Source organism: Pseudorca crassidens, chromosome 17 (assembly GCF_039906515.1).
Source record: "Pseudorca crassidens isolate mPseCra1 chromosome 17, mPseCra1.hap1, whole genome shotgun sequence".
NCBI classification, from domain to species: Eukaryota; Metazoa; Chordata; class Mammalia; order Artiodactyla; family Delphinidae; genus Pseudorca; species Pseudorca crassidens.
In genome coordinates, this window is record NC_090312.1 from 7,327,566 (window position 1) to 7,354,772 (window position 27,207).

At 46.3% G+C, this 27,207-nt stretch overlaps 1 protein-coding gene and 1 long non-coding RNA gene across 17 annotated transcripts in view; one reads left to right on the plus strand and one right to left on the minus strand.

Moving 5' to 3' along the window:
• KHDRBS3 (KH RNA binding domain containing, signal transduction associated 3) overlaps nucleotides 1-27,207 on the minus strand; it is a 200,581-nt gene that overhangs the window by 168,255 nt on the left and 5,119 nt on the right. For 5 of the 16 annotated variants that reach the window (XM_067712831.1, XM_067712833.1, XM_067712830.1 and 2 more), the window contains exon 1: nucleotides 19,630-20,152. The exons of 1 other annotated variant lie outside the window; for it this stretch is intronic. In XM_067712831.1, the coding sequence (XP_067568932.1) occupies nucleotides 19,630-19,717 (88 nt within the window). In that variant the 5' untranslated portion in view covers nucleotides 19,718-20,152. Of the gene's footprint in view, nucleotides 1-18,627; nucleotides 18,650-19,629; nucleotides 20,157-27,207 lie in introns of those variants that run through there. 10 more of the 16 variants (XM_067712841.1, XM_067712840.1, XM_067712845.1 and 7 more) reach the window with 6 other exon arrangements.
• On the plus strand, nucleotides 20,273-25,622 carry LOC137210750 (uncharacterized). Its single transcript, XR_010936695.1, has 3 exons — nucleotides 20,273-20,415; nucleotides 20,632-20,850; nucleotides 22,695-25,622. It is a non-coding gene; the product is annotated as an uncharacterized lncRNA (long non-coding RNA).

Sequence of the window (27,207 nt, forward strand, 5' to 3'; positions counted from 1 at the left end):
TGGATGGACCTAGAGTCTGTCATACAGAGTGAAGTAAGTCAGAAAGAGAAAAACAAATACTGTATGCTAACACATATATATGGAATCTAAGGGGAAAAAAAAAAAAGGTCATGAAGAACCTAGGGGTAAGACGGGAATAAAGACACAGACCTACTAGAGAATGGACTTGAGGATATGGGGAGGGGGAAGGGTAAGCTGTGACAAAGTGAGAGAGTGGCATGGACACATATACACTACCAAACATAGAACAGATAGCTAGTGGGAAGCAGCCGCATAGTACAGGGAGATCAGCTCGGTGGTTTGTGACCACCTAGAGGGGTGGGATAGGGAGGATGGGAGGGAGGGAGACGCACGAGGGAAGAGATATGGGAACATATGTATATGTATAACTGATTCACTTTGTTATAAAGCAGAAACTAACACACCATTGTAAAGCAATTATACTCCAATAAAGATGTTAAAAATAAATAAAAATAAAGATCCAGCCCTAAAAAAAAAAAATTAAGCTAAAAAAATGAAATTATGAAATTTTCTATGGAGAAGTCAACTGTCTAAAATATTAACAATGACTATCTCCAAATGGTTGGTTTATGGTGAGTACAACTGTTTTTTATTTTTTATACTTTCTATTTTTTCCAAGCATTCATTTATCAAGTATGTAAAGAACACTTTCTATGGACAAGGCATGTGTGCAGGTGCTAGGTACACAATGGTCTACAAAACAGATATGAATCTTGGCCTCGTGAAACTTATAGTCCAGTAAAGTTTGTACTATACGTATTATCAGAAGAAATATTCAATTTTAAATACAAAAGGGAAGGGAGAGAGGAACTCATTTGTTAGTTTTAACAGATTTTTAGTGGATTCCTTATGCTTTTCTATATATGAGATCATGTCATCTATGAATAGTTAACTGTAATTCTTCCTTCCCAATCTGGATGTTTTACTCCATTTTCTTGCCCAAACCCTCCAGAACAATGATGAGTACAAGGGGCGAAAGCTGACATCTTTGCTTATCCCTGATTTAGGGCAAAAGTCTTTTAAAATTAAGTATGATGTCTCCTGTGGGTTTTTCACAGATCGCACTTTATCGGGTTTTGGGAAGTTCTCTTCTATTCCTAGTTTGTTGAGCATTTTTCTCACCAAAGGGTGTTAGAATCCATGAAATGTTTTTACTGTGACTGCTGAGATGATTATGTGGTTTCTGTCCTTTATTCTATTAGCACAGATATGAAATTAATTGAGTTTCAGATGCTAAACCAACCTTGCATTCCTGGGATAAATCCTATGTGATCAAGGTGTATCCTTCTTATATGCTAACTGGATTTGGTTTGCTAGTATTTCACTGAGGATTTCTGTGTCTATATTCATAAGAGATACTGGTCTGTAGTTTTCTTGTGATGTCTTTGTCTGATTTTTGGAATCAGGGTAATACTGGTCTCATACAATGAATTGGTAAATATTCCTTCCTCTTCTAATTTTTGGAAGAGTTTGTCAAGAATTAGTACTAATTAGTTTTTTGAATGTTTGATAGGATTCACAAGTGAAGCCATCTGGACCTGAACTTTTCTTACTGAGTAGTTTGGTTATTTATTTATTTATTTAACCAATTCAATCTCTTTACCATTATATTCAGATTTTCTATTTCTTGAGTCGGTTTCAAGCAGCAGTCGGTGAAACCGACTGCTTCCCACTAGCTATCTGTTTTACATTTGGTAGTGTATATATGTCCATGCCACTCTCTCACTTTGTCCCAGCTTACCCTTCCCCCTCCCTGTGTCCTCAAGTCCATTTCTAAGAACCAATTTTCAGTTTGTTGATTTTCTCTACTGTTTTTCTATTCTCTTTTTCATTAATTTCCATTCTAATCTGTATTACTTCCTTCATTCTGCCTCTTTTAGATTTAATTTGCTCTTCTTTTCCCAGTGTCTTAAGATCGAAGGTTAGGTAACTGATTTGAGATTTATCTTCATTTTTAATATAAGGTTTATATCTATATGTTTGTCTCCAAGTACTGCTTTAGCTGCATTCCATAAGTTTTGAAATGTTGTGTCTTTATTTTCCTTCATCTCAAAATATTTTCTAATTTCCCTTGTGATTTCTTATTTGGCTCATTGGTTACTTAGGAGTCTGTTAATTTCCACATATTTGTGAACTCCCCAAGTCTCTCTCTGTTATTGATTTCCAATCTCATTTCATTGTGGTCAGAGAACATCCTTTACATGATTTTAATCCTTTAAAATGTACTGAGGTTTGTTTTATGGACCAGCATATGGTTTGTCCTGGAGAATGTTCCATGTGCACCTGAGAAAAATGTAGTTTCTGCATGTTCTATAAATGTTCCTTAAGTCTAGTCAACTTATAGTGTTGTTCACGTCTTCTATTTCCTTACCAACTTTCTACCTAGTTGTTGCCTCCATTATTTAAACAAGGGCACTGAAGTCCCCAACTATGACTTTGTTAAGCGGCTCATGATTATTTAAGGACATTGTATTAGTTTCCTATTGCCACTGTAACAAATTACTACAAGCTTAGTGGCTTAAAACAACAACATAAACGTATTATTACCTTACAGCAGCGGTCCCCAACCTTTTTGGCACCAGGGACCAGTTTCGTGGAAGACAATTTTTCTACGGACCAGTGGCAGGGGGAAGGGGGGATGGTTCAGGCGGTAATGAGAGCGACGGGGAGCGGCAGATGAAGCCTCGCTTGCTTGCTTGCTGCCCACCTCCTGCTGTGTGGCCCAGTTCCTAACAGACCGCGGACCGCTACAGGTCCGTGGCCTGGGGGTTGGGGGCCCCTGCCCTATAGTCCTGCAAGTCAGAAGTCTAAAATGGGCACATAAAGGCAGCATTTCTTCTAGAGACTCCAAGGGAGAATCCTTTTCCTTGTCCTTCCCATCTTCTAGAGGCTGCTAGCATTCTCTGGCTTGTGGCCACATCACTCCAATCTGTTTCCACTGTCACACTGTCTTCTGTCCGACTCTGACTCTTCTTCCACATTCCTCTTATAAGGACCAGTGTGATTATACTGGGCCCACCCAGATGATCAGGGATACTTTCTCCATCTCAAGATCTTTAACTTAATCATATCTATAAAGTCTCTTTTGCCATATAAGGTAGCATTCACCAGTTCTAAAGCTTAGGATATAGACATATTTGGGGGCCACTCTTCGGCCTACCACAAACATTAATTGAAGCACACTGCTGAATCAAGTCCTAGTTTATTCCATGTCACCGAGCTCATCAGGGTCAATATAAACCAAGCACTTTTTAGCCCTACTTTTGATATATAAACTTGTGCTCTTTGGGCATTCTTTACCTATTTAATTACTACTACATCAGTCATTTTTAGTTTTTTCTATCTATATTTTCCTCATATTTTATGAAATTATTTCAAGTGATCATGTTGAATATGTAGGACTGAAGCAAAAAACTGTAAATAAGATACACCTTTTTATAGCACAGGCTTTTAAGTCAAAACAGAGCTTGGTTTTAATCTTTGTCAGGCTGTTTCATTATCTATAAAATAGGAGTATTAATAGTTATCTGTAGAAGGCTGCTGCAAAGATTAAATAAAATAATGTATGAAACAATATGGAAAATCGATGGGAAGAATGGTAACCGAGGAGGAGCTCAATAAATACTTACAAAAGGCTGTTATGGTCTAACAAAGGGATAAAAAGTTGGAGTGTAGAGGAAAGGAAAGAGAAGTTGTCAAGTCAGTCAATTAACTACCTGGTCATTGTGATATGTGACACCAAATAATCTCTGACAAATACCCTAAGAGGTACTCTGAATGTTATCCAGACAAAAACTTCAATATGAGGTGGGATGCAAGAGAAGTCAGCTCCATAAGGCCCTTTTATCTTAACCCATCGTAACTTAACAGAAAGAGTATGGACTTGGGAGTCAGACTGACAAAGTCCAAAGCATTCAGTTACCAGCTTGCCATGTGACACTGAGCCAATCATAGTTCCACGAAAGCCTGTTTTCTCGCCTATAAAGTAGAATTTATGTCATTCATCTCAGAAGGCTGTACGGAGAATTGAGAAAAATATGCTCTGTAAATCTCCTGACACAGTGTATGACACTTAGCAAGAACTCAACAAAATACCTCATTATTATTGATAATTACATGACACGAACAAGTTATTTTAACATCTCTAAAACCTCTGCTGTATAGTTTGAGATAATGTCCTAATATATGAAAATCCCTGAAACCAGGCTGAAGATACACTCGGTACTCGATGAACATCAGTTTCTCCTGCCTCCCCAATCCCTCTGTGCTTGACACAACAGTGGCTCCCCAAAGATGCCCACATCCTGACTTCCAAAACCGGAGAATGTTAAGTTGCAGGCAGAGGAGAATTAGTGGTTGCAGAGAAAACCAAGTTTCCTGATCAGCCGACCTTAAAATGGGGAGATCATCCTGGATTATCCAGGCGAGCCCAATATCATCACAAAGGACCTTACAAATGGATGAGAAAAGTAGGAGAGAGAGAACCACAGAGAAGGCAGCGTGAACAGATACACCCAGTCTGATGCTGCTGGCTCAGAAGCCTTGAGTCTGGTTACACGCAGTCTCAGTGTTTGTCACTGAAACCTCACAGGAAGTCTGGGTCATAGGTAGTTTCATGCCTCTCTTAACAAACTAAAGCACTGGTGTTTAGAGAGGTGAAGGCATGTGCCCAGATCCAGAAACTCTTAAGCAGCCCAGGGAGACTCGCCACAGGTCTGACTGAGTCCCACACCCCCGGGATGTACACGCCTGGCACACCTGCCTGAGAAATGGAGGATCTCCCCTGAAAACCAGCAGCCAGAAACTCAAGCAAAAGGAGAGCAGCCTTTCTCGGTTTCCCTTCACCAAAGCGTCCTGAGATGATGAATTCATTGCCCTAATGCACAGAAGAAGAAACTGAGACCAGCTGACCCTTCGTTCTACAGACATCTCCTGGGCACCAACCATCTCCCAGGCACTGCGCTCGGCACTAGAGAAGGAATTGAAGCGAAGAAGGCAGGTCTCCTGTCTGTAGGGAACTGGGACTCTTGTGGGAAAAGTAACTCCCAACAAATCACTGTAATCTAGAGTGTGACAAACACAACCAAGGCTGCAAAGAGGAGGGGCTGTACGGGGCACTGGGAATGAACACGGAGGGGGAGGAGGGGGAGGGGGACGGGCACAGGGACCCACACACCAGGCAGCCAGGCCTGTGCTCCGCAGCGTGGCCTCGGTCTGGCACACTCTGCAGCCCGGCCCCCTCCTCCTCCACCACCACCACCACGTCAGGACCCCGCCCCCACCCCGGGAACTCCGCGGGGCTCCTGGGCTTCCGCAGAGCCCTGCGTGACCGTTGTGGTACAGCGCTCCCCACCTCACAATGTAAATGTCTTCTAATTTGGCTGCTTCCCCACTGGGCTGAAAACTCTTTAAGCAGGAATGAAGGATTACCGGCCCTGTGTCCCAGCACCGAGCCCAGCCTAAGAACTCGATCCTTGATGAAAAAGAACTGAACACCCTCCAGGGTCCAGCGGGGACAACTGCGGAGAAATACACACCCTACGAGCCTCCTCGTAAGGGTTTTCCCTGGAAGCTGGGCAGTGGTTTCCGAGAGTCTGAGAGTCTGCAGTGCGATGAGCAGACTGTGCTATTCCTGCCAGGATGCTGGCTCCCAAAGCCGACAGCACTGCTTTCTGCCGTGCACCCTTTGTGGAAAGGAACGTGGGGCCCGGTACCACAAGGACCGGCAGCCAGGAATGCACACACTGTCCAGGGGTCGGCTCCGCGCCGTGTCCCCGCCTCCCACGCTGGGCTCCACGGGGACAGGCACAAGGTGCAGCACTCTGCTGGCCAAGGGCCCCGGAGCAGAGCGGACTGACTGTGAGGACCTGCAACCTGCCAGGCGCGGGACACAGATTCTCTCGTGCTCACTTTATACATGAAGAAAGCGAAGCCCAGAGAGCTTACTGTTACCAAAAGGAGTGCACCCATTTAGCAGGTAAGGAGCACAGCCCTAACGGGGTGAAAAGGAAACTAGAAGAAAGTACAATACAGAAAATAACCAATTACTGTGTTAAGCTACATGACCTGGATGTTTCTGCCCCCTTGCCCCCTGCGCCACCGCAGGCCACATAAACAGGGCGTGCAGCCCCGGCTCCGCAGCTGCTCCGCACTGATGGCCTCAGCGCACTAAGGGAGGGGCCGTGAGCCACAGAGTGGACAGAGCCCGGGCTCTGGCCGAGAGTCCGTCACTGAGGTACAACTTCCTCGACAGCACTTTTCACACTTAAAACAACAACAAAAAGTAAAATTCATTAAGCAAATCAAAATCGTATGAGGCACCTCAGGACCTGGAAGACAAAAGCCCAGGGGGAAGGAGACGTGCTCGCCTTCCCCTTTCTCACCAGACCAGGACTCCCTGCAGAACCGTGAACTGCTCTGAGACACAGAACTTTAAAACCACTTTTTTGGATTCTAGAGAAAGGATGGAGCAAAACTTTGTGCTGCTTCTGATAAACAATGACATGGTTTGGTGACAAACAGAGAAACTGCTCACCAGCAAGCTTACAACTGACGGAACTAAAGTCTGATTGACTTAGTCATCAGAGACACTTAACCTGATTTAATCTGCACCTTTATGCCAGCGCCACTGCTCTCTGCCGTGACGCGTGTGGTTTCCTTCCCAGTGTCCACACCACCTTGACCACAGTGAGGTGGTCTTTCCTAACGACACAGTCTTCCTGAGAAAGGGCTCACTCTCTCATAAAACCCATTTGTCACTGCTGTAATGAAGTCTCTTTTGGAATAAATTCAAGCAATAAATTACATAAAGAAAACTGCAAAGAAATAAATCAGCTCTGAGACAATCAAAGGAGTGTAATTTCAAGATTTTTCGCCCACCTGACTGGTGCTGGAGTTCTGCCTTGTAGCTGAGACTACAGGGGTGACCGTGACGTCAGAGCAGAGCAGGGCCTGTGCTAACGCCTGCATGTGAAGGCTCTGCCTTGACATGCTTTCATCAAGAAAAAGGTAACTTTTTTACCATGACAAGAAAAACACCCTCAGGAGTTCTACAAAATTATTTTTTCTCAGTACTACTTTGTATATTGTGCATATTATGTTTTAAAGACTCTCATCTTGCAAATAAGGACCTCAACAAATTGGCAAGTCACGAGAGATTGACATCCAAAAGATCTGTAAGAGAAATAAATAGTCTGTGATACAAAGAGCTAACAGTCATGAATGCGTTCATCAAAGAGCTTTGTGCGGGTATGTGGACAGCACTGGTAAGTGGAGATGAGGCCCGGTCCCTACTCTCTAGTAGCTGAGAGGAGGGAAGGGCAGCAGGTTACAGCCCAGGGCCAGAGCCAGCACACTGCCTGTTTCTACAAACCGTGTTGTCAGAACACTACCACACTCGCTCACTTACATATTGTGTACGGCTGCTTTTCTGCTACAACAGCAGGGTTGAGTAGAACAGAGAGCCCACAAAATATTTACTATTGAGCATTTTACAGAAAAAGTTTGCTAGCCCTAGGCTTAGAGTTTAACATGAAGACGATGGTGACACACCTACAGAAACATATCCGTTTTCTGGCTCTGTCTGGTGAAAGGCCTAGAAGCCACGACACGCCAACAGCCCAGATTGTGGTTTTTAAACACCATTCCACACTAAGAGAAACCAGGGAACCTTGGAAGAAATGGCCAATTCCAGAGCTGGGGCAGAGCAAGTACAAGATGAGCCTGGAACAAAATGCTGTTAGAAAGTGTAAAAAAAAAAAAAAACTCAAAAAATGTGTGGATCGATCCTGTCAATAGGACCCAGGAGTCAGGGTAAAGGGCTCCCAATGGCCAAATCTGGAACGAATTAAGCATCAACTTATATAGTGATAGTAAAGGACTACAACCAATTGAATTAAAGAAGAATCCCTGAATGCGGACCGACAGCTGACGGAGGGAAGGAGAGAGGTAAAGAAAGAAGGAAAGAAAAAAATGAAAATGTTCCCTTTCAGCAGAATGTCAACCAATAAATGTAGATGGAATATCTCAGTTAGAAAATTACAATTTTACAACCATCATGGTAATAATTCAGATAAGAAACATTAATGGATACTAAAATTTGTGAGGGAGAGTTTAATAAGGAGCATTTATTTACATAGTCTCAAAGCATCTCCCCACAAAAGTACTAATTAATTACAAAAGGAAAATGGTAACTTTACAGTGCAGAAAACTGGCACCGCCTAGGCCAGTGATCAAGCTTCATGTCCTCAATAATGGGATAAAGTGACACCAACCCTCTGTGCCTCCTGATACGATGTATTGAGGAGGACACACCATCACCTCAGTGGAACTCCTGCCTAAAGAGTGCACAACATGGGGCTTCCCTGGTGGCACAGTGGTTGAGAGTCCGCCTGCCGATGCAGGGGACACCGGTTCGTGCCCCGGTCCGGGAAGATCCCACATGCCGTGGAGCGGCTGGGCCCGTGAGCCGTGGCCGCTGAGCCTGCGTGTCCGGAGCCTGTGCTCCGCAACGGGAGAGGCCACGGCAGTGGGAGGCCCGCATACCGCAAAAAAAAAAAAAAAAAAAAAAGAGTGCACAACATGAAGCTAAATTTAAGGAAACATCAGACAACCCAAAATGAGAGATATTCCACAAAGTACTGGCCTGTGCAATATTCAAACGTGCATGCCACAAAAAGCAACGGAAGGCGGAGGAGCTGTTCCAAATTAAGAAGCTAAAAGGCTTGACAACTAAAAGCAATGTGTGGTCTTGAACTGGGTCCTATAAAAGAGAGGTCCCCAACCCCCGGGCCAGGGACCAGTAGCGGTCCATGGCCTGTTAGGAACCAGGCTGCACAGCAGGAGGTGAGCGGCGGTCGGGTGAACGAGTGAAGCTCCATCTGTATTTACAGCCGCTCCCCATCACTTACATTATCGCCTGAGCGCCGCCTCCTGTCAGATCAGCAGCAGCATTAGACTCTCATAGGAGAGAGACCCTACTGTGAACTGCGCATGTGAGGGATCTAGGCTGCTCGCTCCTTATGAGAATCTATCTAATGCCTGATGATCTGAGGTGGAGTCGAGTGGCTGCAAATACAGATGATCATGAGCAGAGACGTTTGACTGCACAGAGACCATAATAAACAAGTGCTTGCAGACTCATATCAGTGAATGGCAAGTGACAGTTAAGCTGCATCTTACAGAGTAGACTGGACATAAGCAACACACTTCGGGTGTCACTGTCTCCCATCACCCCCAAATGGGACCATCTAGTTGCAGGAAAACAAGCTCAGGGCTCCCACTGATTCTGCATTATGGTGAGCTGTAAAATTATTTCATTATATATTACAATGTAATAATAATAGAAGTAAAGTGCACAGTAAATGTAACGTGGTTGAATCATCCCAAAACCATCCCCCGTACCCCAGGTCCGTGGAAAACTTGTCTTCACGAAACCAGTCCCTGGTACCAAAAAGGTTGGGGACCGCTGCTATAAAAGACAAAATGGGAACAACCAGCAAGAGTAGCACATGGACTGCAGGTTAGATAATAAAAGTACCGAAACGATGACTAACTTCTGTCATCACTGTTATCTGCAACTGCAGTTATGTAAGAGACAGCCCTTAGTCTCAGGAAATACACACCAAGGTACTCAAGTATTTAGGGGTAAAGGGGAGATAACACACACACCTTACTCTCAAATGAGTCATGAAAATACACAGACACAGAGAGAATGGCAAAGCCAATGTGGGAAAATGTAAACAACTGGTGAATCCAGACAAGTGAGTATACAGGGCTTCTTAGCACTACTCTTTTAACTCTTCTGTAAGTTTAAAGTTGTTTCGAAATAAAAATTTTAATGCCAGGAAAAAAAAAATAACGGGAAGGGGAGAGGAAAGGAGAAGACAGATCAATACCTACAACATGCCATGGCACGTAGGAATATGAAGAAGTTATGGAAACATGGGAGACGGAAATGAATAACCTGGAGGAGTCAGACAGTTTATCCACCCCTGCCCAAGTCCTTCGCCCGGCCTTCGCAACGACGTCTGCATCCAGCTAGTCCTCTCTGAAAAAGCCTCCTCCATAAAGCCTATCTTGGTCCTGAGTGAGAGAGGCGGGCTTCTTTTATCACAGCGCTTAACACACTCTTAAAATTGTTCCCCCACATGTTTATCTCCCCCGTTGGATTACAAATTCCTTGATAAAAAATGAGGACGGGGAGGATGATGGCGGGAACAGCAGCTATTCGCCCTGTTCTTACTAAACGTCAGGCACGACACTAAACAGCTCTTAACACGTATCTCATTTAAACCTCAAAAAACTTCAAAGGGGATTTATTAATTTTTTATCACCATTTCTCCATCACAGAAACTGAGGCTGAGAGGGGTCCATGTATCCAAAGTCACAGCCCAGAGAAGGAGAAGTGGCAGAGCTCAGATGTGAACTCAGTCTGTCTGATTTAAAATTATGTCCTTAGCCACTCTCGCCTGAGTCTTTAGTTAGCTGTGGCTTGCACATAGGAAGCAAACAAAAGGTGAGAGGGATTTTTCTAAGCATTTGTGTTCGCTGAGCACACCCAACCAGAGAGCAAGGGACAAGGGTGGCAAAAGGTGGCAGGAGAAAGCCAGCCCTCAGAAAATTACTGGCAGATAGTCCACTGCACTGGTAGGCGACCAAGAGTTGATGTATGAAATTCAGATAGAAAAAAATAACATATATTGGATGTAAGAACATATTCTAATTTAAAAAATTTTAGTAAAATTAAACAAATACATAATCACTGTCATTTCACCCTAATGACATGTGCAGAGGGGAACACAGGCTCAGAGAAGTAACTGGCCCAGAACAAACGGTTCAATATAGCAGTGCAGATATTCAACAAATATTAAATAAATGAATGGAGTGAAGGAAACCTCAGTATAACTTTCTGAATTCCTATGGACTCAATCCAGTATTCAGCTCTGCTAAAATTACTAAAAGTAGAATCATGGCCTTGTCCAAATTTCCCCATGGTTTTGTTCCTGGTACTGATCAAGTTCCTTGGCCCACTCAAGTCAGTAGACAAGGGAAGGCAAGAGCAAGCAGCAATTTCCACACCAGCTGACAAAGCTTTTGTTACTATCGCTTGCTTCTTTACACAAATCAAAGAATTTGACTTTTATACTCCAATGCAAATAACTGTCAGGACTATAATTTTCCCCAACAAAATAAACAGATTACAATGGCCGGTAGCCATAAATCAAATGACCCTAATACTTTCCTTAAAAACAATTTCAATTCAAAGCTTCTGAAATATTTTTTCTTTAGGGCACAGTAAACCTTATAATGTAAGTAAACCCTATAACGTAAGATAGCTGCATGACCTTGAACAAGCTATGCATCTCCCTCACCTCCATTTCTTTAGCTGTAGAATGAGAACCACCACACGACTTCCTGAGGCCCCAGGATTAAAGGAGGTATCGTGTGGAAAAGAACCTGCAGCAGTGCCAGGCACAACTTAGGCACAAAACAGAAAGAGGCCATAATGGTTCACAAGCGCTGGCTACAGAGTATGCCTCTTAAAATGTCAGAAATATGAAAGGTTAATATCAGTACGTGAATTTCAAAAGCCATGCAAGCTTGTTGATGGATCAAGACTAACACTGATTCAGGAGAAGCTACCTGTGTGGAGGAAGAGGGTGACCTGGCTATGTGGAGCGCCATCTAGTGGAAGAAGAATAGAGCACAAGTGGCATAAGTAACTGAAGTAGAGCGGGGAGAGTAAGGAAAAATGACGAGGATGCAAACTGTCCCTTCTCCTTCCTCCTCTCCATTACAATTTCTCCATGGGAGCTTGAACCAACAGTGACCCCAAGTGTAAGATTCATATCAAACACAGAGATCAAAAAGGGTGCTCTCACACACTCACGCTCTTTATCATACCAAGGAAGAACATCAATAATATGCCAGGAACACCTTTTAAAGTCCTTAAAATAGCAGCAGGGGCTGATGGGTGAAAAATTATGGAAATGTAAAAAATTATGGAAATTTAAAGCTTACCAATTCAGAGTAAGATACCTTGTGCTTGTGGAGAGAGGCTGCTGAGTGCCCAGACATGTTTTAAGATGTGCAGTCATAAATCTGTTTATGGAAACCTCATTTGTTAATGGAAGCTTCAGGTGCTGCGTCGTGAATAGCATAATAAAAATCAGTCAGAGCTGCTGCTAATTTTGTACATGATATTAATGAAAGAGGCTTCCTAAAGAATGAGTTTCCCCTTCAGTATCTCCAGGATTGGAAAACTAAAATCATTCTAAAACGTAAAATTAACCTGAGGAATGAAACTGGATAATTTATGTATTAAGTTCTTATTATATACTTTACTCTGCAAAGTGCCGCCAGTACGCACACACCTGTCTCAGGCAGTTCTGTGAAATGAGCAGGTAATGTCTGTCTAGCACTCATTGCATGTCAGACACTGTACTTACCTCACGCCTAACACAACCACCCCACAAGGCAGGTATAAGGTCTCCAACTTTACAAATGAGAAGCTGAGGCTCCGAGAAGTTAAGTAACTGGCACAGGGTTACAGACTAGAAAGTTGTCGCCTCCCATAATCCCACGGCCCTTTTAGAAGCTCTTCCCTGTGACGTAACGCCGCTCCCCATCGAAACGCATCCACCAGACATTCCGCGCTGCCCATGGTCACACAGCTCGTACCCCACGTGGTCGCACCACTGTCTGCCCCTCTGTGCAGTCGGCTCTGCTCACGGATGACCAGTCCGATGCCGGGCAGTGCATTTTAAGAGCTGCATGACAGAGATCTTCCCAGGGGAGTCAACATGAAAACCCAGCCACGAAGAAAGTTCCCACCTCTGCCTGGAGCTCGCAGGTAAGCTTGCGGTACAGCGCCCTGGAGGTGGGCAGATACAGATCTGAATCCCGGCTTACCACTTGTTAGCTGTCTGACCTTAGGCAAATTATTTAACCTTCCTGCCCTCAGTTTTCTCACCTATAAAATAAGGTAAAATGATTTACTCTTTTAAGACAACTGTTAGAAGAATTAAATGAAATAATGTACATAAAGCATCTAATCCAGAAAAGGTTCTTGATTAACAGTAACTATGATTATTAACAATTGCAATCAAGTATATTCAAACCCCACTCCCCTTCAGAAGGCCAAAACCATTATCTGCAGGAATATGTTCTTGTATGTTCTAGCACTTCTTTTTTCCTTTTATGGACCTATTTTTAGAAGATGGAGAATTTTTAAACATACCATAAACTGACTATAAATCCCTGATATCATACCAATTGTGTCTGTGATAGAGTATTAAAATACCAACACAAAGAGCCCTGTGTCCCTGAGAGATTCCCTCAAGAGACACTGAACTTTATCAAGAGACACTTGATTAATTTCAATACAGGAAGTTTTCCATTTCCTCCCTGACTACTGAAACATACATAATTAAAAATGCTTACCTTGAATGCTTACTGAACACTGAAAAGTACTGCCGGAGAACACAGAAAAAAAAGGAGCTTGCCTTTTTTGGTAAAACACATTTTCAGGAATCTCTTTTAAAAATTCATCATCACAAATGGAAATTCCAAACTGGCTTCTTACTACAATGAAACTCTTATTTAAAAACAAACAACAATGTTGGGTTCCACCCCTCTGCCTCTTAAAGTATCCTATCAAAACACTGCAGACTTGATTTAAAAGTTCAGCCTGACTACTTAAAGCTGCATACCTAGACTGGGCAAGTTACTTCACCCTTTTGAGCCTCAGATGCCTCACTGGAAAAAATAAACGAAGTGGGCAGGGGATAAAACCACCTACCTTGCAAGACCTCGTGGGGATGAGAGACGATGCACAGGAAGCACCTGGCACAGAGGCCCTCATTATAATCATTATTCCAAAGCTAAGGAACACGCTACTTCTATTTTCTGATGAAACATGAAAACCATTCCATCTCCACTCAGGGGGAGCCATGACAACAAGCAAAGGGTCTTGTGACGTCCAAGTTGCTGCTGGCATTGCATCTGTGACCCCAATTGCTCCTTGGGCTTTGGGGGTCTATCTGGCATCTGAGATTGAAGATTAACTCCTTCAGGTAAGAAGGCTTATTCGGCAAGTGAGGAGGGCCTCCAAATTTCTGGTTCAATCCTGCCATAAGAAATCTCATTAGGAGTTTAGGGAAGGAGAGCTAATTGTATTACAGTGCACTGGCTAACAAGTTCCTCAAGAAAGAATAAAAGTAAAGCATCTGATTCAAAGCAGATCTGATAACATCTTCTCATTACCTCCTGAGAAGGACCCCTACTGTTCCACCACGGGCACAGAGCCCTGGGATGTTCTTCTGCTTGTTTAACGCTGCATTTCACTTAGAACTTCCCTTCATTTCTGTCTGCAGAGCTGCTGGTGACCACCTCCTACCCACGACTCAGGGGCTCTGAAGTGGCAAAGAGTCAAGCCTTTAATGACTGCCAAACTCCAAATATACTTTCTAACTCTTCTACCGTTATGAGAATTAAAACTCAACACTGAAACGAAGACTAGAGTTTGCCAGGGATATGTACCAAGAATTATATGAGGTGCTGAAGACACAAAGACGTGTAAGACCAAGCCCTGCCTCCCAAGCACCCCACACTCTCCCAGGGAAGACAAAGAGATCCAATCAGTACAGTGATGACTGTGACCCCATCAGAGACTTAGGCAGCGGCTGCTTCGGGACCAGAAAACAGGCACTCTAACCCACTTGGGGGGGAGGTAAGTGGTCAGAGGAGATACCTACAGCAGAAATCGGAAGGATAAAGTATAACAACAGATGCTACATAACCCATATTTCAATTCCGGCACAGGCCAGGGAGAAAAGAACAAACTGCGCCTAAGAGGCCAGGGTATGAATCCCCCTTCTGTCATTACTAACTGTACCATCAGAGCTTGACCCTTTATACGTCCAAGGCTCAGTGTGATACGGTAAAGAACAATGGGCTTGGAGAAGAACAAAGCCTGAACCTCCACTTGGACATTTTATAAGTATGTCACTCTGGGTGACTCAACTTTATTGTTGGAGTCTTGGTTTCTACAAGTGAAATATTAGGCTAATAGCCTCTACATTTCTGGGCCGTTCCCAGGATTGAGATTATAGACCTAACCGGGCACGGAGAAGCACCTCGAAAATGTTCCTAGACTGAGAGTTAAATCTAAACTGCCTGTCACTAAATATTTCAAAAGAATAGCTGAAAGCTAATAAGACATTCCTTAGGAAAGGAGAGGGCATCTATAAACTTAAAACTCACTCTCAGTCTAATGCAGAGAGAGCCGACGTTCCTCAAGAGCAGAGACTCTTTTTCCCTCTCCACCTTCAGGACCAGCACAAATGCCCTGCGTGGCAGGTTCTCAATAAACCTGCTACTAACGTCCAGATACCAAAACACGGTAACTGACAGTCACTGGATCCCTTTGAATCATAACACACCATAAAAAATTCAGAAATGGTTTATCTAAAAATGTGAGTCATGCATCCATTTTCTTACAAAAAACAAAACCTGATAACCCTAAGAAAAACTATGAAAAACGTAAGTAACCACATCTTTCTCTGGATGAAGCAGAGAATCTCACACTGTGGCATGAAGGCACCACAGCTAAATATAACTCTGTAATTTTCGTTCTCATTCTTCTCTCTTACTTTAAATGCCTGACAACACGCAAGCGATCAAAAACATTTACAAAAAGGATCCCCCAAAATGAAACTCTTAAGCCATTGAGTTTTGTTGAACAAAGAGATGCACTTAAGGCAAAATAATGATCCTTCCTTTATACATGTTTACCCCTCACACACATCCTGAGTAATGCTAAGAGTCCTATTATTAGAGACATTTATGTAATACGAAAAACACTTATTTATCTCGACATGAATAGACCACCATAATCTGGAATCCTTTGCTCCACTTCCTCTTGTAACCAACCGCTAAATATAACTTGGCAGTGAACCAGCCACCAATCCATATATTATATCAGATAATTAAAAATACAGGGTTATGTAATCTTATTTAATGGTTAGTTGGCTTGGATTGAAAAACATCCAAAGCAATACCAGAGAACTGGATTAAATTATAAGCGTAAGACATTTCTGAAGATGTTTTTTAGTAAGAGGCAGCACACCCCCTACCAGCAAATATAATATTAAACATGCAATGCTACTTTCATCTCCAATTAACCTCCTTGGCAAGAAACTGCAATGTCAACTCACTCTATAGGCAGTGATGTTTGGGGGGAGGCAGAGAGGCGATTAAAAAAAGTCTATTTTATTTGATTTGGTTTAACATCAAGTAAACATTACCCATTACTAGTGGCAAAGAAACAAAAGCATTCGATATTCGACGGGTGGGGGGAAGGAAAATCAGTTATCCTGAGAAAACAGAAATAAAAGTCAGGAACTAATGTCCACTACAAAACACAAGCCTGGAAAGTGTAAAAGCCAGCCTATGTTAGCAGAGAAGCACACATCTTGATGTGATCCCAGCTCAAGTTCTTACTTAAGCATTATTAGGAAAAAAGTAATTCAGCTAGGAAGTTGAAAAATGCTGAATTTTTTAAAAGAATGACCAAACCTCATTTATCAACTGTTTCATTATCATAGTGTGTTGATTACTGAAATCATATATTGGTCTCCAGAGAGCTTTAATTCAAAAATGCCCCTTGACCTGAGCACTAAAATCCTGTAGCATAAATCTACCGTGAATGTTTGTTTCTTCAAAGAAGATCACTAGACAAGCACAGAAACAAACTTTTTAACAAAATCAACAGGAAGCCGACAGGAGTCGACAGGAAACAAGCATATTAGTTATATCGATTTCTGCAGGTAAATTAGCATGTGCGAAGTGTTTCAGAGCCATCTTTTGAGGAAGGCATAAGTAGGGAGAACAAGGGCCTTATGAGACCAAACACCTGAGTTCAGATTAACCTATCTCAGTTACCTACGAGCTCCCATAGCTGAGGTCCCCAGCTCCCTCCCCTGAAAAATGGAGACATCAAAGGCTGCCTCACCAGCGTGCAAGTGTGAGAACACAAGTAGACAGCATGTGCCTGAAAGAGCCTCAGAAACTTTAGAACACTCTGCACACAAAGGTACTGTTAGCATTTGGAGGTGTTAACCATCATGTCTATCTATTATATGTCACTCCATAATAAAACAGAGGTGTGCACTGCTGACTCATCAGCACTGAACAAGTTAGTGTCCGGATCTGGATTCCAGTATCGAGATTCAGAATAACATCTGAAAAACCAGGTGCCTCCTTTAGATGCAAACAGTCAAAAATACAGGTAAAAAAGAATAAAAATGCTCTCAACAGCCACTCACAAGATGATCATCAGATTTAAAATCAATTTCCTAATAGCCAATTCAGATTTAAGACACTGTTTTAGCAATGCACTTGTAATTCTGAAGTTACGTAACAGAGCGTAATTAATATTTTAAATGACAGGGTTCTGCATTCCAGACACCAGCCTGTGATTTAAGGGGGAAACATTTTAGTCTGAAATAATCTAAATTAACAGTAATAAGAGCACCTGAGCAGTATCTCTTTCTTCCTCCACATAACTGTTCGGTGTGAGAAGCGTACTTCTTACAAGAACTACATTTTTGATGGAAAAGTAAGGTAATCCGGTTTAAGGTCTTAAAAAAAACACTAAATGGCAACACTGTCCAAGATCTGTTTCAAATAACTGGAGGCAGTTACCACAGGTACAAACTCAGAAACCAAAAGAACTTTGAATGTATGAGAATGAATGTACTGCAGCAACCTGGCACAGAAAAATAATTCTGACTTTTAAAATAAAATAACTTACTACACTTTTGTTAAACTGCTTCCTTAATTGAGTACAACGTAACTTTGATTCAGCTTCTTTATTATGAAAAGTGCACTCATTCTACAATCCAGAATATTTCTAACGCCAGTGATCTCACACAATGTACAAAGAAAAATCTTTCAAAGAGATGACAGCCCAGCAGGCAACAAAAGATATATGTAAATCACAAAGAGCAAGGAGTACAAACCTAACTGTAGGGCTGTTCGGAAGAGCACGGCAATAAAACTTAAAATTCTCTTACTTTAATGCGTGCCCATTACTTCTTCACAAGCCCATGTTATTAAAGAAATAAAAATAAGCCTACAATTAAAATAAAATGGGGAAGCTCTGTGAACCAATCTCTGTTCAACAAATTAAATATCAAGCTGAAATTCCTGGAGACAGTGAGTCTCTCCACCACCACCCTCAGTCAACAACACGCACACCCTACTCGGAAGAACTGGCTGCAACACGCAAATACCGGAGGTCGCTGTTTTAAAATATAGATATCTATACACAAGCAGAATATGTCTGCCTCATCTTTCACTTCCAACAATAAAAGAGCCAGGGCCAGCACTAAGACCAGCAGACCCGCCTAAGTCAGGAAGCACAGACTGTCAAGGCACAGTGAGTGATTCAGGCAAAAGGTAACAGATCTGACCAGATAATGTTTCTGCCATCACCCAGAGAAACAGCAGACCAGCGGCTCCCAAACCCAGCTTTCTCTGAGACACGTATTCCAGATCCAGGAGGAATAAAGGGCTGGTCCCGGGAAGGCAGGCTTAATTTACCGTCCATCCCAGAAGATTACTCAGGAAGCCTGAAGAGGAACAAGCCTGGGAACACTGTCCTGGGCCAGCACGCCTCCTGTACCCCCTGCACCCCGTGGCCTGCATTCCCCAGGGCTGCTCACACCCTGAGCTGGCCGGAGTAGTGCTAAGATGGCACAGGCATCAGAGGCTCCGCGGCCGGCGTTCCGAATCCCCAGCCAGCCCCCAAGGAGGGCGGCCCAGCCAGAGCCTCCCAAAGAGAGGACAGGCAAGCCAAGAAGCGGGCTCCGGTGTGGGCCTCTTCTCTCCTAATGGCCCTCGAGGGCCAGCCTGCAAGGCTTGGCATAAGCTGCCCACCCCCAGGGAGGGCGGTTAGAGCCTGGACCCGGGACAAAGAGGGGATGCGACAGGAGACGGATCTCTGCCACTGGGACCGCTGGCCCTGTTCCTCCAAAGTGCTTGAGGTCTGACCCCAAACCTCCTCCAAAGGTCCTCAAACTTCACCAACAATCCAAGCACCTGCTCCCTTCACCTCTTCTGCATTCGATCCCCTCAAATCCTTCCATTTCCCTCCAGCTTGCTCCAGTTCCTTCCCTCCAGACAAGCCAAACGCACTAGTTCCCCGAGTCCCCCGCCCCACTCTCTCCCTCCAATGAGATCATTCAACCCCGCCCTGACGAAGCCCCCAGATGTTCGCCGTCCCCCACTCATAAGTTTCCCTTGGGTACCTCGAGGCCCCAAAGGTTTCCTTCAAGTCCTAGCCAAACGCCTCAGCCTCCTTCCTTCCCGAGTCTCCCCAACGTGCACACACACCTCGGCGCTCCCCAGGTGTCCGGTACGCTCCCAGGTCCCTACCCGAACGCCCCCAGGTTGCGACCTGGGTCCCCTCCAGTCGCCCCAAGGGCGACGGCCAGCCAGCCCCACGCTCCCGCCTTGCCCGCCGGTCCCAACCCTCCCGGTCCCCGGCCCCCTGGCCCGCCGCTCCCGGGTCTCCAACGGCCGCGGGCCGGCGCGCGCCCCTACCTTGGTTCACCAGCCGCAGGGCGTGCGTGAAGGAGGGGTCCAGGGAGTCCTTCTCCGCCATCAGCTCCGGCAGGTACTTCTCCTCCATGCTCGCCGGCCGCCAGGGCCCGGGACGCGGACTCGAGGCGGGCGAGCAGCGCCGGCCACGCAACCCCCGACCCCGCCCGCGCCCTAGCGGCGCGGAACCCGGGCCGGACGCCGCGGCCGGGGCGCGGCGGAGCCAAGCCGGGCGGTCGGCCTGGCGGCGGCGGCGGCGGCGCCGGCGGCGACGGCGGCGCCGCGAGGCGGGAAGCGGCCGCGCAGCTCCGGTCCCCAGGGGGTGGCCGCCGACTGCCCCGCGCTGGCGGCCACTGCCTCCCGGACGCGGTCCCCGAGCTCCCGCCACGGGCCGGCGCGGTCAGGCAGGCCCTCCTGCCGGGCCGGCGGCACACTCTGCGAGCCTGAGGCAGTCCCGGGCGAACCCCGCCAGCCGGCGCCAGCGCCAGCGCCGAGCTCAGCCGCCACCCGCACGCCGCCCCGCGTTCTCCGAGCTGCCCCGCCGAGCGCCCCGCCCCGCCTTCCGCGGCCCCGCCCGCCGCGCCTGCGCGTTGCGCCCGCGCCCCGCCGCCCGCCGCGGCGCGCCGCCAGCGGGGGCCGCTCCCGGCTGCGCGGACGGGCCGGGGAGGGGCGTCCCGGCGCCTCCCGCTCGCCCCGCGCTCTCCCACGGCCCGCGGGACGCGCGGGGAGCCCCACGGCTCGGCTACCGCGTGGTCAGACGCAAAGACCGGGAAACTGAGGCCCAGAGAGGTGAAGCGGCTCGCCCAAGGTCACCCAGCGAGGGATTCCGGGAGGAGGGCTGCGCGCTCGGCCCCCGGGTCGGGTCAGGGGCCGGGCGGGGAGAGAGGACGCCGAGCAGCGCCCGCGCTCGGCGCAGCGGGGTCTGGGGAAAGGCAAAGGGGCGAGCCGCCCTGCTCTTTAAGCTCCCTAACTTATCTCGCGTTGCTGTCCCCTCCTATGTGCTAGGAAATAACGTGGGCACGCCGTCCTCCCTCGGCGCCTCCCGCGCTCAGCGCCGACCCCCGAGACCCTCGGTACCGAGGTCGATTACATAAAAGCGCGTGCCCTTCAGGTCGGCCTTGTCATCCCAATTTGCCGCCGGGTTGTCATTCTCTTCGCGCAGAAACCTACTGTGCCCGGATGCGGAGGAGGGAGCTGCGCCCCAGGCCCGTCCCCTGGACACACGTGGGTACTGATGTTCTCTGTCCATACACGCCCCGACCCCCATCCCCGATAAATCCTCCATCAGGCCGTTTTCAGATTTCCCATGTAGAGTCAGTGTCCCCCAGCAGGCCAAAGACTCCGCATCTGTCCTGCCTTTGCCTCACCAAATCCCCACTTCAAGTCCTGACCTCAATGTCACTGTCCCTGGACAGCCTTCCCGGACTTCCCCAGCAAAGCTGGTTACTGTTCTGTGTCCCACCAGCGCTGATCAAGCCTCGCTCACAGAGAGCTGTAACTCTGTTTCCATCAGACCACGAGCATCTCAGGGACAGGGCTAGAGTTTTGTTTTATGGGGAAAGTTCCCAGCACTTAGTGCACTAGGACAGATGGAGAGGCACCAGAAATATCTGATGAAGGAATAAGCCATGGGCATGCCACTCCTCCGGGAGTGACACTCCTCCGGGAGTGAATCTTCCTCCCAGCCCCCCAGGCAACCTCCTGTACTCCTGATATAAACAGAGGCAGCTCTACACCCAAAGATGCTGGGAGTGGAAATCAAGGACCTCTAAGCTGCCCCTAAGTCCCAGCCGGATTTCCCTCATTCTTAAGCTCCACCCCTAGACAGGCCTGGCTCCAGGTGCGGTGCCATTTCAGAGTCCCCGGTAAGAATCTTCTTCACGTCTTTCTTTGGGCTAAACTTGCAAGAGCCAGTCAGGTGCGACAGTTAAATGTGTGGCCTCTGGGCCCAGACAGCCTGCATTTAGAATCATGGCTTAGCTGCTCACTAGCTGTGTTATCTTGGGCAAGTTACTTCACCTCTTGATTTCCTCATCTGTAAAGTGGAAATGATAATAGAACCTATTTTCTAAGAGAATTGTGAGGATTAAGCGTATCAACTCTCAGTGAAATCCCCAGTCTCCAGCACATAGAAAGTGCTTCGTCGTTCTTCGTTGAGTTTTTCCCCTATGCATGGCTGCTCTCTGGGTTTTCTGAACCAGCTTTAGCTCCTGGGGGCACTTGCATCGCCCCAGCAGACTGAATGAAAGACCTGGGACCACACATCTCTGTTTCGGACCAGGAGCCCAGAGTGTAGCTGGGCAGACACTCTGCAGTCCCAGATCTTCCAGGACCCACTGTGCACCCTCAGTCAAATAACCTGTCTGAGCTTCGGAGCCCACCTCTCCAAAACCCAACTTACGCCGGCAGTCCTGGAGGGCAGTTGGAAGGGTCTGAGGGGAAATGTTTTCTCCTTTAACACTAGAGTGGAATGCACAGACCTTTGGCTTCCATGCCTTACAACACAGGATTTACATTCTAGGGTGTGATTCCCTGGCAGCCACTTTTCGAGGGAGGAAGGAAGAAGGAGAGAGTCTGGGATCCGTAAAGGGGACCAGATGCTCAGCTGCTCCCCTCACCACTTTGTCTAAGACCCTCCTTTCCATTCCAGCCTTCTGCCCCAGTGACAGTCCAGCCCTGGAGTAGTTGCTGTTTTTATTAAGCATTTACTATGTGCTAGGTGGGAGGCCAGGGGCTTTGTACCCACTACTTTAAGTTCTCTCAACACCCTGTAGGGAAGATACTGTTTATCAGCACTTACAAATGAGGAAACCGAGGCTTAGAGCAGTTTAATACCTTGCTTAAGTGCCACCACTGTCAGCAAGGGATCCCAGGCCCATGGGACTCCAAAGCCTCCTCTGCCTGCCCTCCCTGTCCTGCCCTCCCAGGTAGCAGTCTGGGACACCCCACCCCTCCCGCATCCAAATAGTTGGCAGACATGTCTCGCCAGCAGCTGGGGAGGAGGGCTGTACACTGGGAAGCTGACAGCAAAGCACTGAATCTTCTGCTCCGGCCCCTCCTTCTCACAGAACCTTCCAAGAGGGCAGGTGCCCAGCACCGCAAGTATCCACGTGGGGCTCTCCAGGGAGAAGGGAGACAAATGTCTTTGTGACATGCTCATGAAATGATCCCCAGCCACCAACCTGGCCAAGCTGTTGGCTGTGGGGCACCTCCACGCCTTACTGACCAGACTCTGCTGGTCTTCCTGAGATGGCCATCCTGCAGGCACTAACCCTCTGATCCCTTTGAAGATGAGAAAATCAGGTCTTGGGAAAGGTCGTGGATTTTCTTCAAGCAACTATAGGTAATGCTCCAAGTCAGGTCTAATGACTGCCGGGCCAGACAGAGATCTCTCCAGGCGCACACCAGGACTCGCTGGGCACAGGCTTGGTGCACGCACCACTCTGGGTACAAAGGACTAGCCGTGCACAAAACAGGCTTCTCCAAAGCCGCTTCAAGCCAGAGGCACTGGGCCACTTACTCCATCTGCATGGTTTGTGTCTGCCCTGGACCGTAGGCCCAAAGCTGCAGTAAGAAACTCCAGCTGCCCTTTCTCCTCACATCCACAAGTCAGGAGACAACCTCTCGGCGTCAGAGACAGAGGGGCACTTCCCAAATCAACCTCGCCAGGTGACACTAGGCCATCTCAGGCACTGCACTGCTCCCACAGCAAGTCCCTCCATCTCCAGCCAGCCACCACATGGCAGCGTGTGCCAGAGTCCCCGCCTGTCACCCTCTCCACCACCACGCCCACCTCTGGAGAAAGATGGCCAACACTTCCCCGGCCTCTGTGACACTAACAGCAGTGGGTCAGACACAGCCAAAGAAACTCCATGTCATCAGAGGATAACAAACATGAAGAGAGTCTGTGAGGTCACTGTCACGTTTGTACTGAATTGCTGCTCACACTACAAGCTTCCTATTCCTTTTGTTTAAAAAAGGTGAATCCTATCCCAGTTACCACGAGACCCGGCAGGGCCATGGGTGATGGTGTCCAAATCTGACTGGCCTGAGGGATCTCGATTTGGCCCCCGGTTCTCCTGCTTACTTGCTGTGTGACCTTGAGCCAACTACTTGATGTCTCTGAGCACAGGGAGAGGAAATACCAACCTCCCAGGATTCTGTGAGGTTTCAACTGAAGCATTAAGCTTGTCATATGCACTGATGGCATTTAAAGCGTTTTGGGCCTCACTCCTCTGCGCTCCGCCAGCATTTAAGCAGTCAAGGGCTCCTGTTCACACTTAACACATCAGTTTCTGGGCACCTGTGGACCGCTCTTGCCACCACGCTGTCCTCGGAGCCTGCTCACCTCCACAGCCCCAGCGCCCAGCCGGGCGGTCAGTTCACAGCCAGTACTCAACACTCGTTCAAGTCCACTTCTCCTGAAATGCAGTCCCCCAACAGCACCGCTTCCCAGCGACCAGAGATAAATGAGTTTGTCGTGTAAGACAAGCACCAGAACATGGCACAGCCTTACCTAGAAATCAGTCATTCATGTGTCAGGGAGAAAGGCGCCACGAATGTTCACTGTGATCCCGGTTCCAGTCAGCTACAGCAGGAAATGCTTTTTCAAACCTTGAGAATGACTGAAAAGGCTTAGCACACGTGGAGTAGGGCACAGAGAAACTCTTCAAAGTTGGGAGCCTTTGCAAAGTTCAAAGTCCATCCATAAATCGGGAACGCCTTCACCGAGGACTGGCTAGTCTGTTGGTGGCTCTCTCCTACTTTATTCAACCAACTTTCCATAACCTCCTGCATTCAAGATATAGAAATACACCTAGAAGGAACCACAGAGGTCTGCTAGCTCACAAGTCACCAGTTTTTAGAGATGAAGAAACAGTTGCTCAGAACATTTAAGTGACCCAAAAGTATTCAGTGGAGAATTGGACACACAGACACACACACACACACACACACACACACACACACACACCCTCCAGCCATGTCTAAGGATGAATGGGATCAAACCTTTCAGCCCAGTCACTCACATACCTGAAGAGTCCTATCCTGTCTCTGTGTCCATGTTCCCTACAAGCCTGTTTCCTTCTCTTGCTAGTTGGTGGATGGAAAATCCAGTTCCTCTAGCGGCTAGAGTCCAGCCACTTTCTTCTTTCTCCAGGAAGGGAGCCATCCTGGTACTTTCTTGCAGGAGCTAATAAAACCACAGATATTGCGCAGGCCCCCCCTAGTGGCTAAGTGTGAAAGCACATGCCCCCCAAAGTTAGTGTTGAACCAGATTGACAACCCCCGTGTTGAACCTGGTCTCCACCAAAAGGGAACCTCACATAGGATTTTAATTCGTTTCCAGCAAAGGGGACAGAGAAGTATGATCTTAGGTGAAAGAGAGTGAAAAAGATAGGAGGTAAAGAAAAAGGGGAAAGGAGAGGGGAAAAGGGAGAAAAAGAAGATGAAGAGAACAAAAAGAAAAAAGAGAAAGCAGAAGACACATAGAATAGGAGACAGAGCAAGAGAATAAGGAAGGCTTAAAGGAGGGACGTTTCTCTGTGCTCAGCCTTTCTCTATTTCGAAGATAAACACTCAAGAAAATAGTAATGGAAAATAAGAATTGACATGCCTAGGGTCAGTTGGCTGCCCTGTGGCACCGTCAGGCGGGGACAGAGGAGCCAGGGAGAAGAAGGGACCAGGGACAATGTAGTTGACCCCATCACAGCCTGACTTGGCAATCTTTTCAAAATCCAAATCTTTCTCTGTCTCTATTTTTGAGCTTCTAAAAGGTGTGCTAATAGCAGCTGTTCTCTTCCTGTTTTATTGAGATCTGATGAGAACAATAAAGATTTGCAGAGAAAACCCCAAAAAGTGCTCTGAAAAATTCCCAGATATAACCATCACAGGAATGTGTTTTATTGTTTTCCTCTATGCAACAGCAGCCCTCTATCCTCTACTTCCTGGACCAAAAGTGTGATATGTGATGCTGGACTGCCAAAGCACTTGCTATATTTCAAGTTATCAAGTTATCACGCATCAAGTTATGCATCAAGTTATCACGACCTCTGGTACTTTATAAGATGCCATGATTTGAAAGGCGCTGTTGAAATGTAAAACATTACTGCCACAGTAGTAAAAAGATCTATGTCCATCTCCTAACCCACTCTTTCTTCTCAGTATGCATAGAGATACACGCAAAACAATTCCGTCCACATTAGCAGAATACTTTGCAATAAAACTGCACATGTCTGAGTTCGGCAAAATGATCACAAAACAAAATATTTTTGGAAGTGTCAAGGTACCTTTAGTGTCCAAACAGCTACCAAGGGGGTGATGACATTTTTAGAGTCCACTGCAAAAGTAAACACATCCTGGTCTCATATAAAAATGCCAGCTTGTGTTTGTGTTTTTCTGTAGCTAAAAAATGGAGAGACAATCTTATCAAAAAATGGCTGTGGAAGAAAAACGGACATAAAGTTGAAGTTGTATACTCATGTACATGGAATTACATGAGAAAACATCTCTTCTCAAAACAAATGTGGACTTTTGTCAGTATCCCATCTGCGGACTTCCTAAGTGTCTCTGGATTTTTTTCTTTGGGTTCTGTGTAACATGGCACTAGCCTTCCCACAAATCTCATCCCTCACTGCTACCCTGTCTGGGTTTATACCGGGGTGATATGGAACACCTCCAAATCTCTTATTTGCTCTTGATAGGGGAGGGGAGTAGGGTGCCAGGTGTACTCAGGCAATCTTGGTGGACTTGATCCAGCCTCAGATGGCAGCTGGTATATGGGGAAGTTCCAGCTTCCTCTGTCAGATCTTATCCTGGTAATCAATTTTCTCCCGGTCTTCCTAGCCACACTCACTGGTAACAGGTCTGCCAACCTGCAGCAACTTAGATGTACAAACCACAGTGATCCATGCCCAGGTCGACCTGGCAAGTTACCCTTGAGCAGGTAATGGCTGGAGCCACCAGCTGAGCGACCAAACAGAGGCTTGGGCCTGCCCTTAGTCAGCTGGGTGCTCTGGGCAAAGCTGCCTCTTCCAGCCTCTCTTTCCCCACTTGTAAAATGAAGGGAATACCTCTCGTCACAAAGAGTTCCTTTAGGATCTCCTTGAGATAAATGTACATAAAGCGCTTAGCAGAGAGCTGGCACTCAGTGGGCACAGAATGGATGGAATAGCCATAGAGCAGAAATATAACATGAGCCACAGGCATAACTGTAAATTTCCTAGCAGCCACATTAGCAAAGTGAAAAGAGACAGGTGGAATTTATTTTAATAAGATGGTTTAACCATACATATCCAGAATACTATTTCAACATGTAATCAATAATTTTAAAAATATTAATGAGATATTTCACATTAAAAATTTTTATACTTTGAAAATGTGTGTATTTGCACCTACAGCACATCTCAATCCAGAAGCAGAATTCTCAGCAGTTAAAGTAAAACGTGGTCCTACATTTTAATGAAGAGTTGTGTTTAATGGAAAAACATTTAACACTGCTTGCATTTTTAAATTCAAATTCAATTAATTAAAATTAAATAACACTAACACTGGTTCTTCATAATGCTAGCCTTAATTCATGTG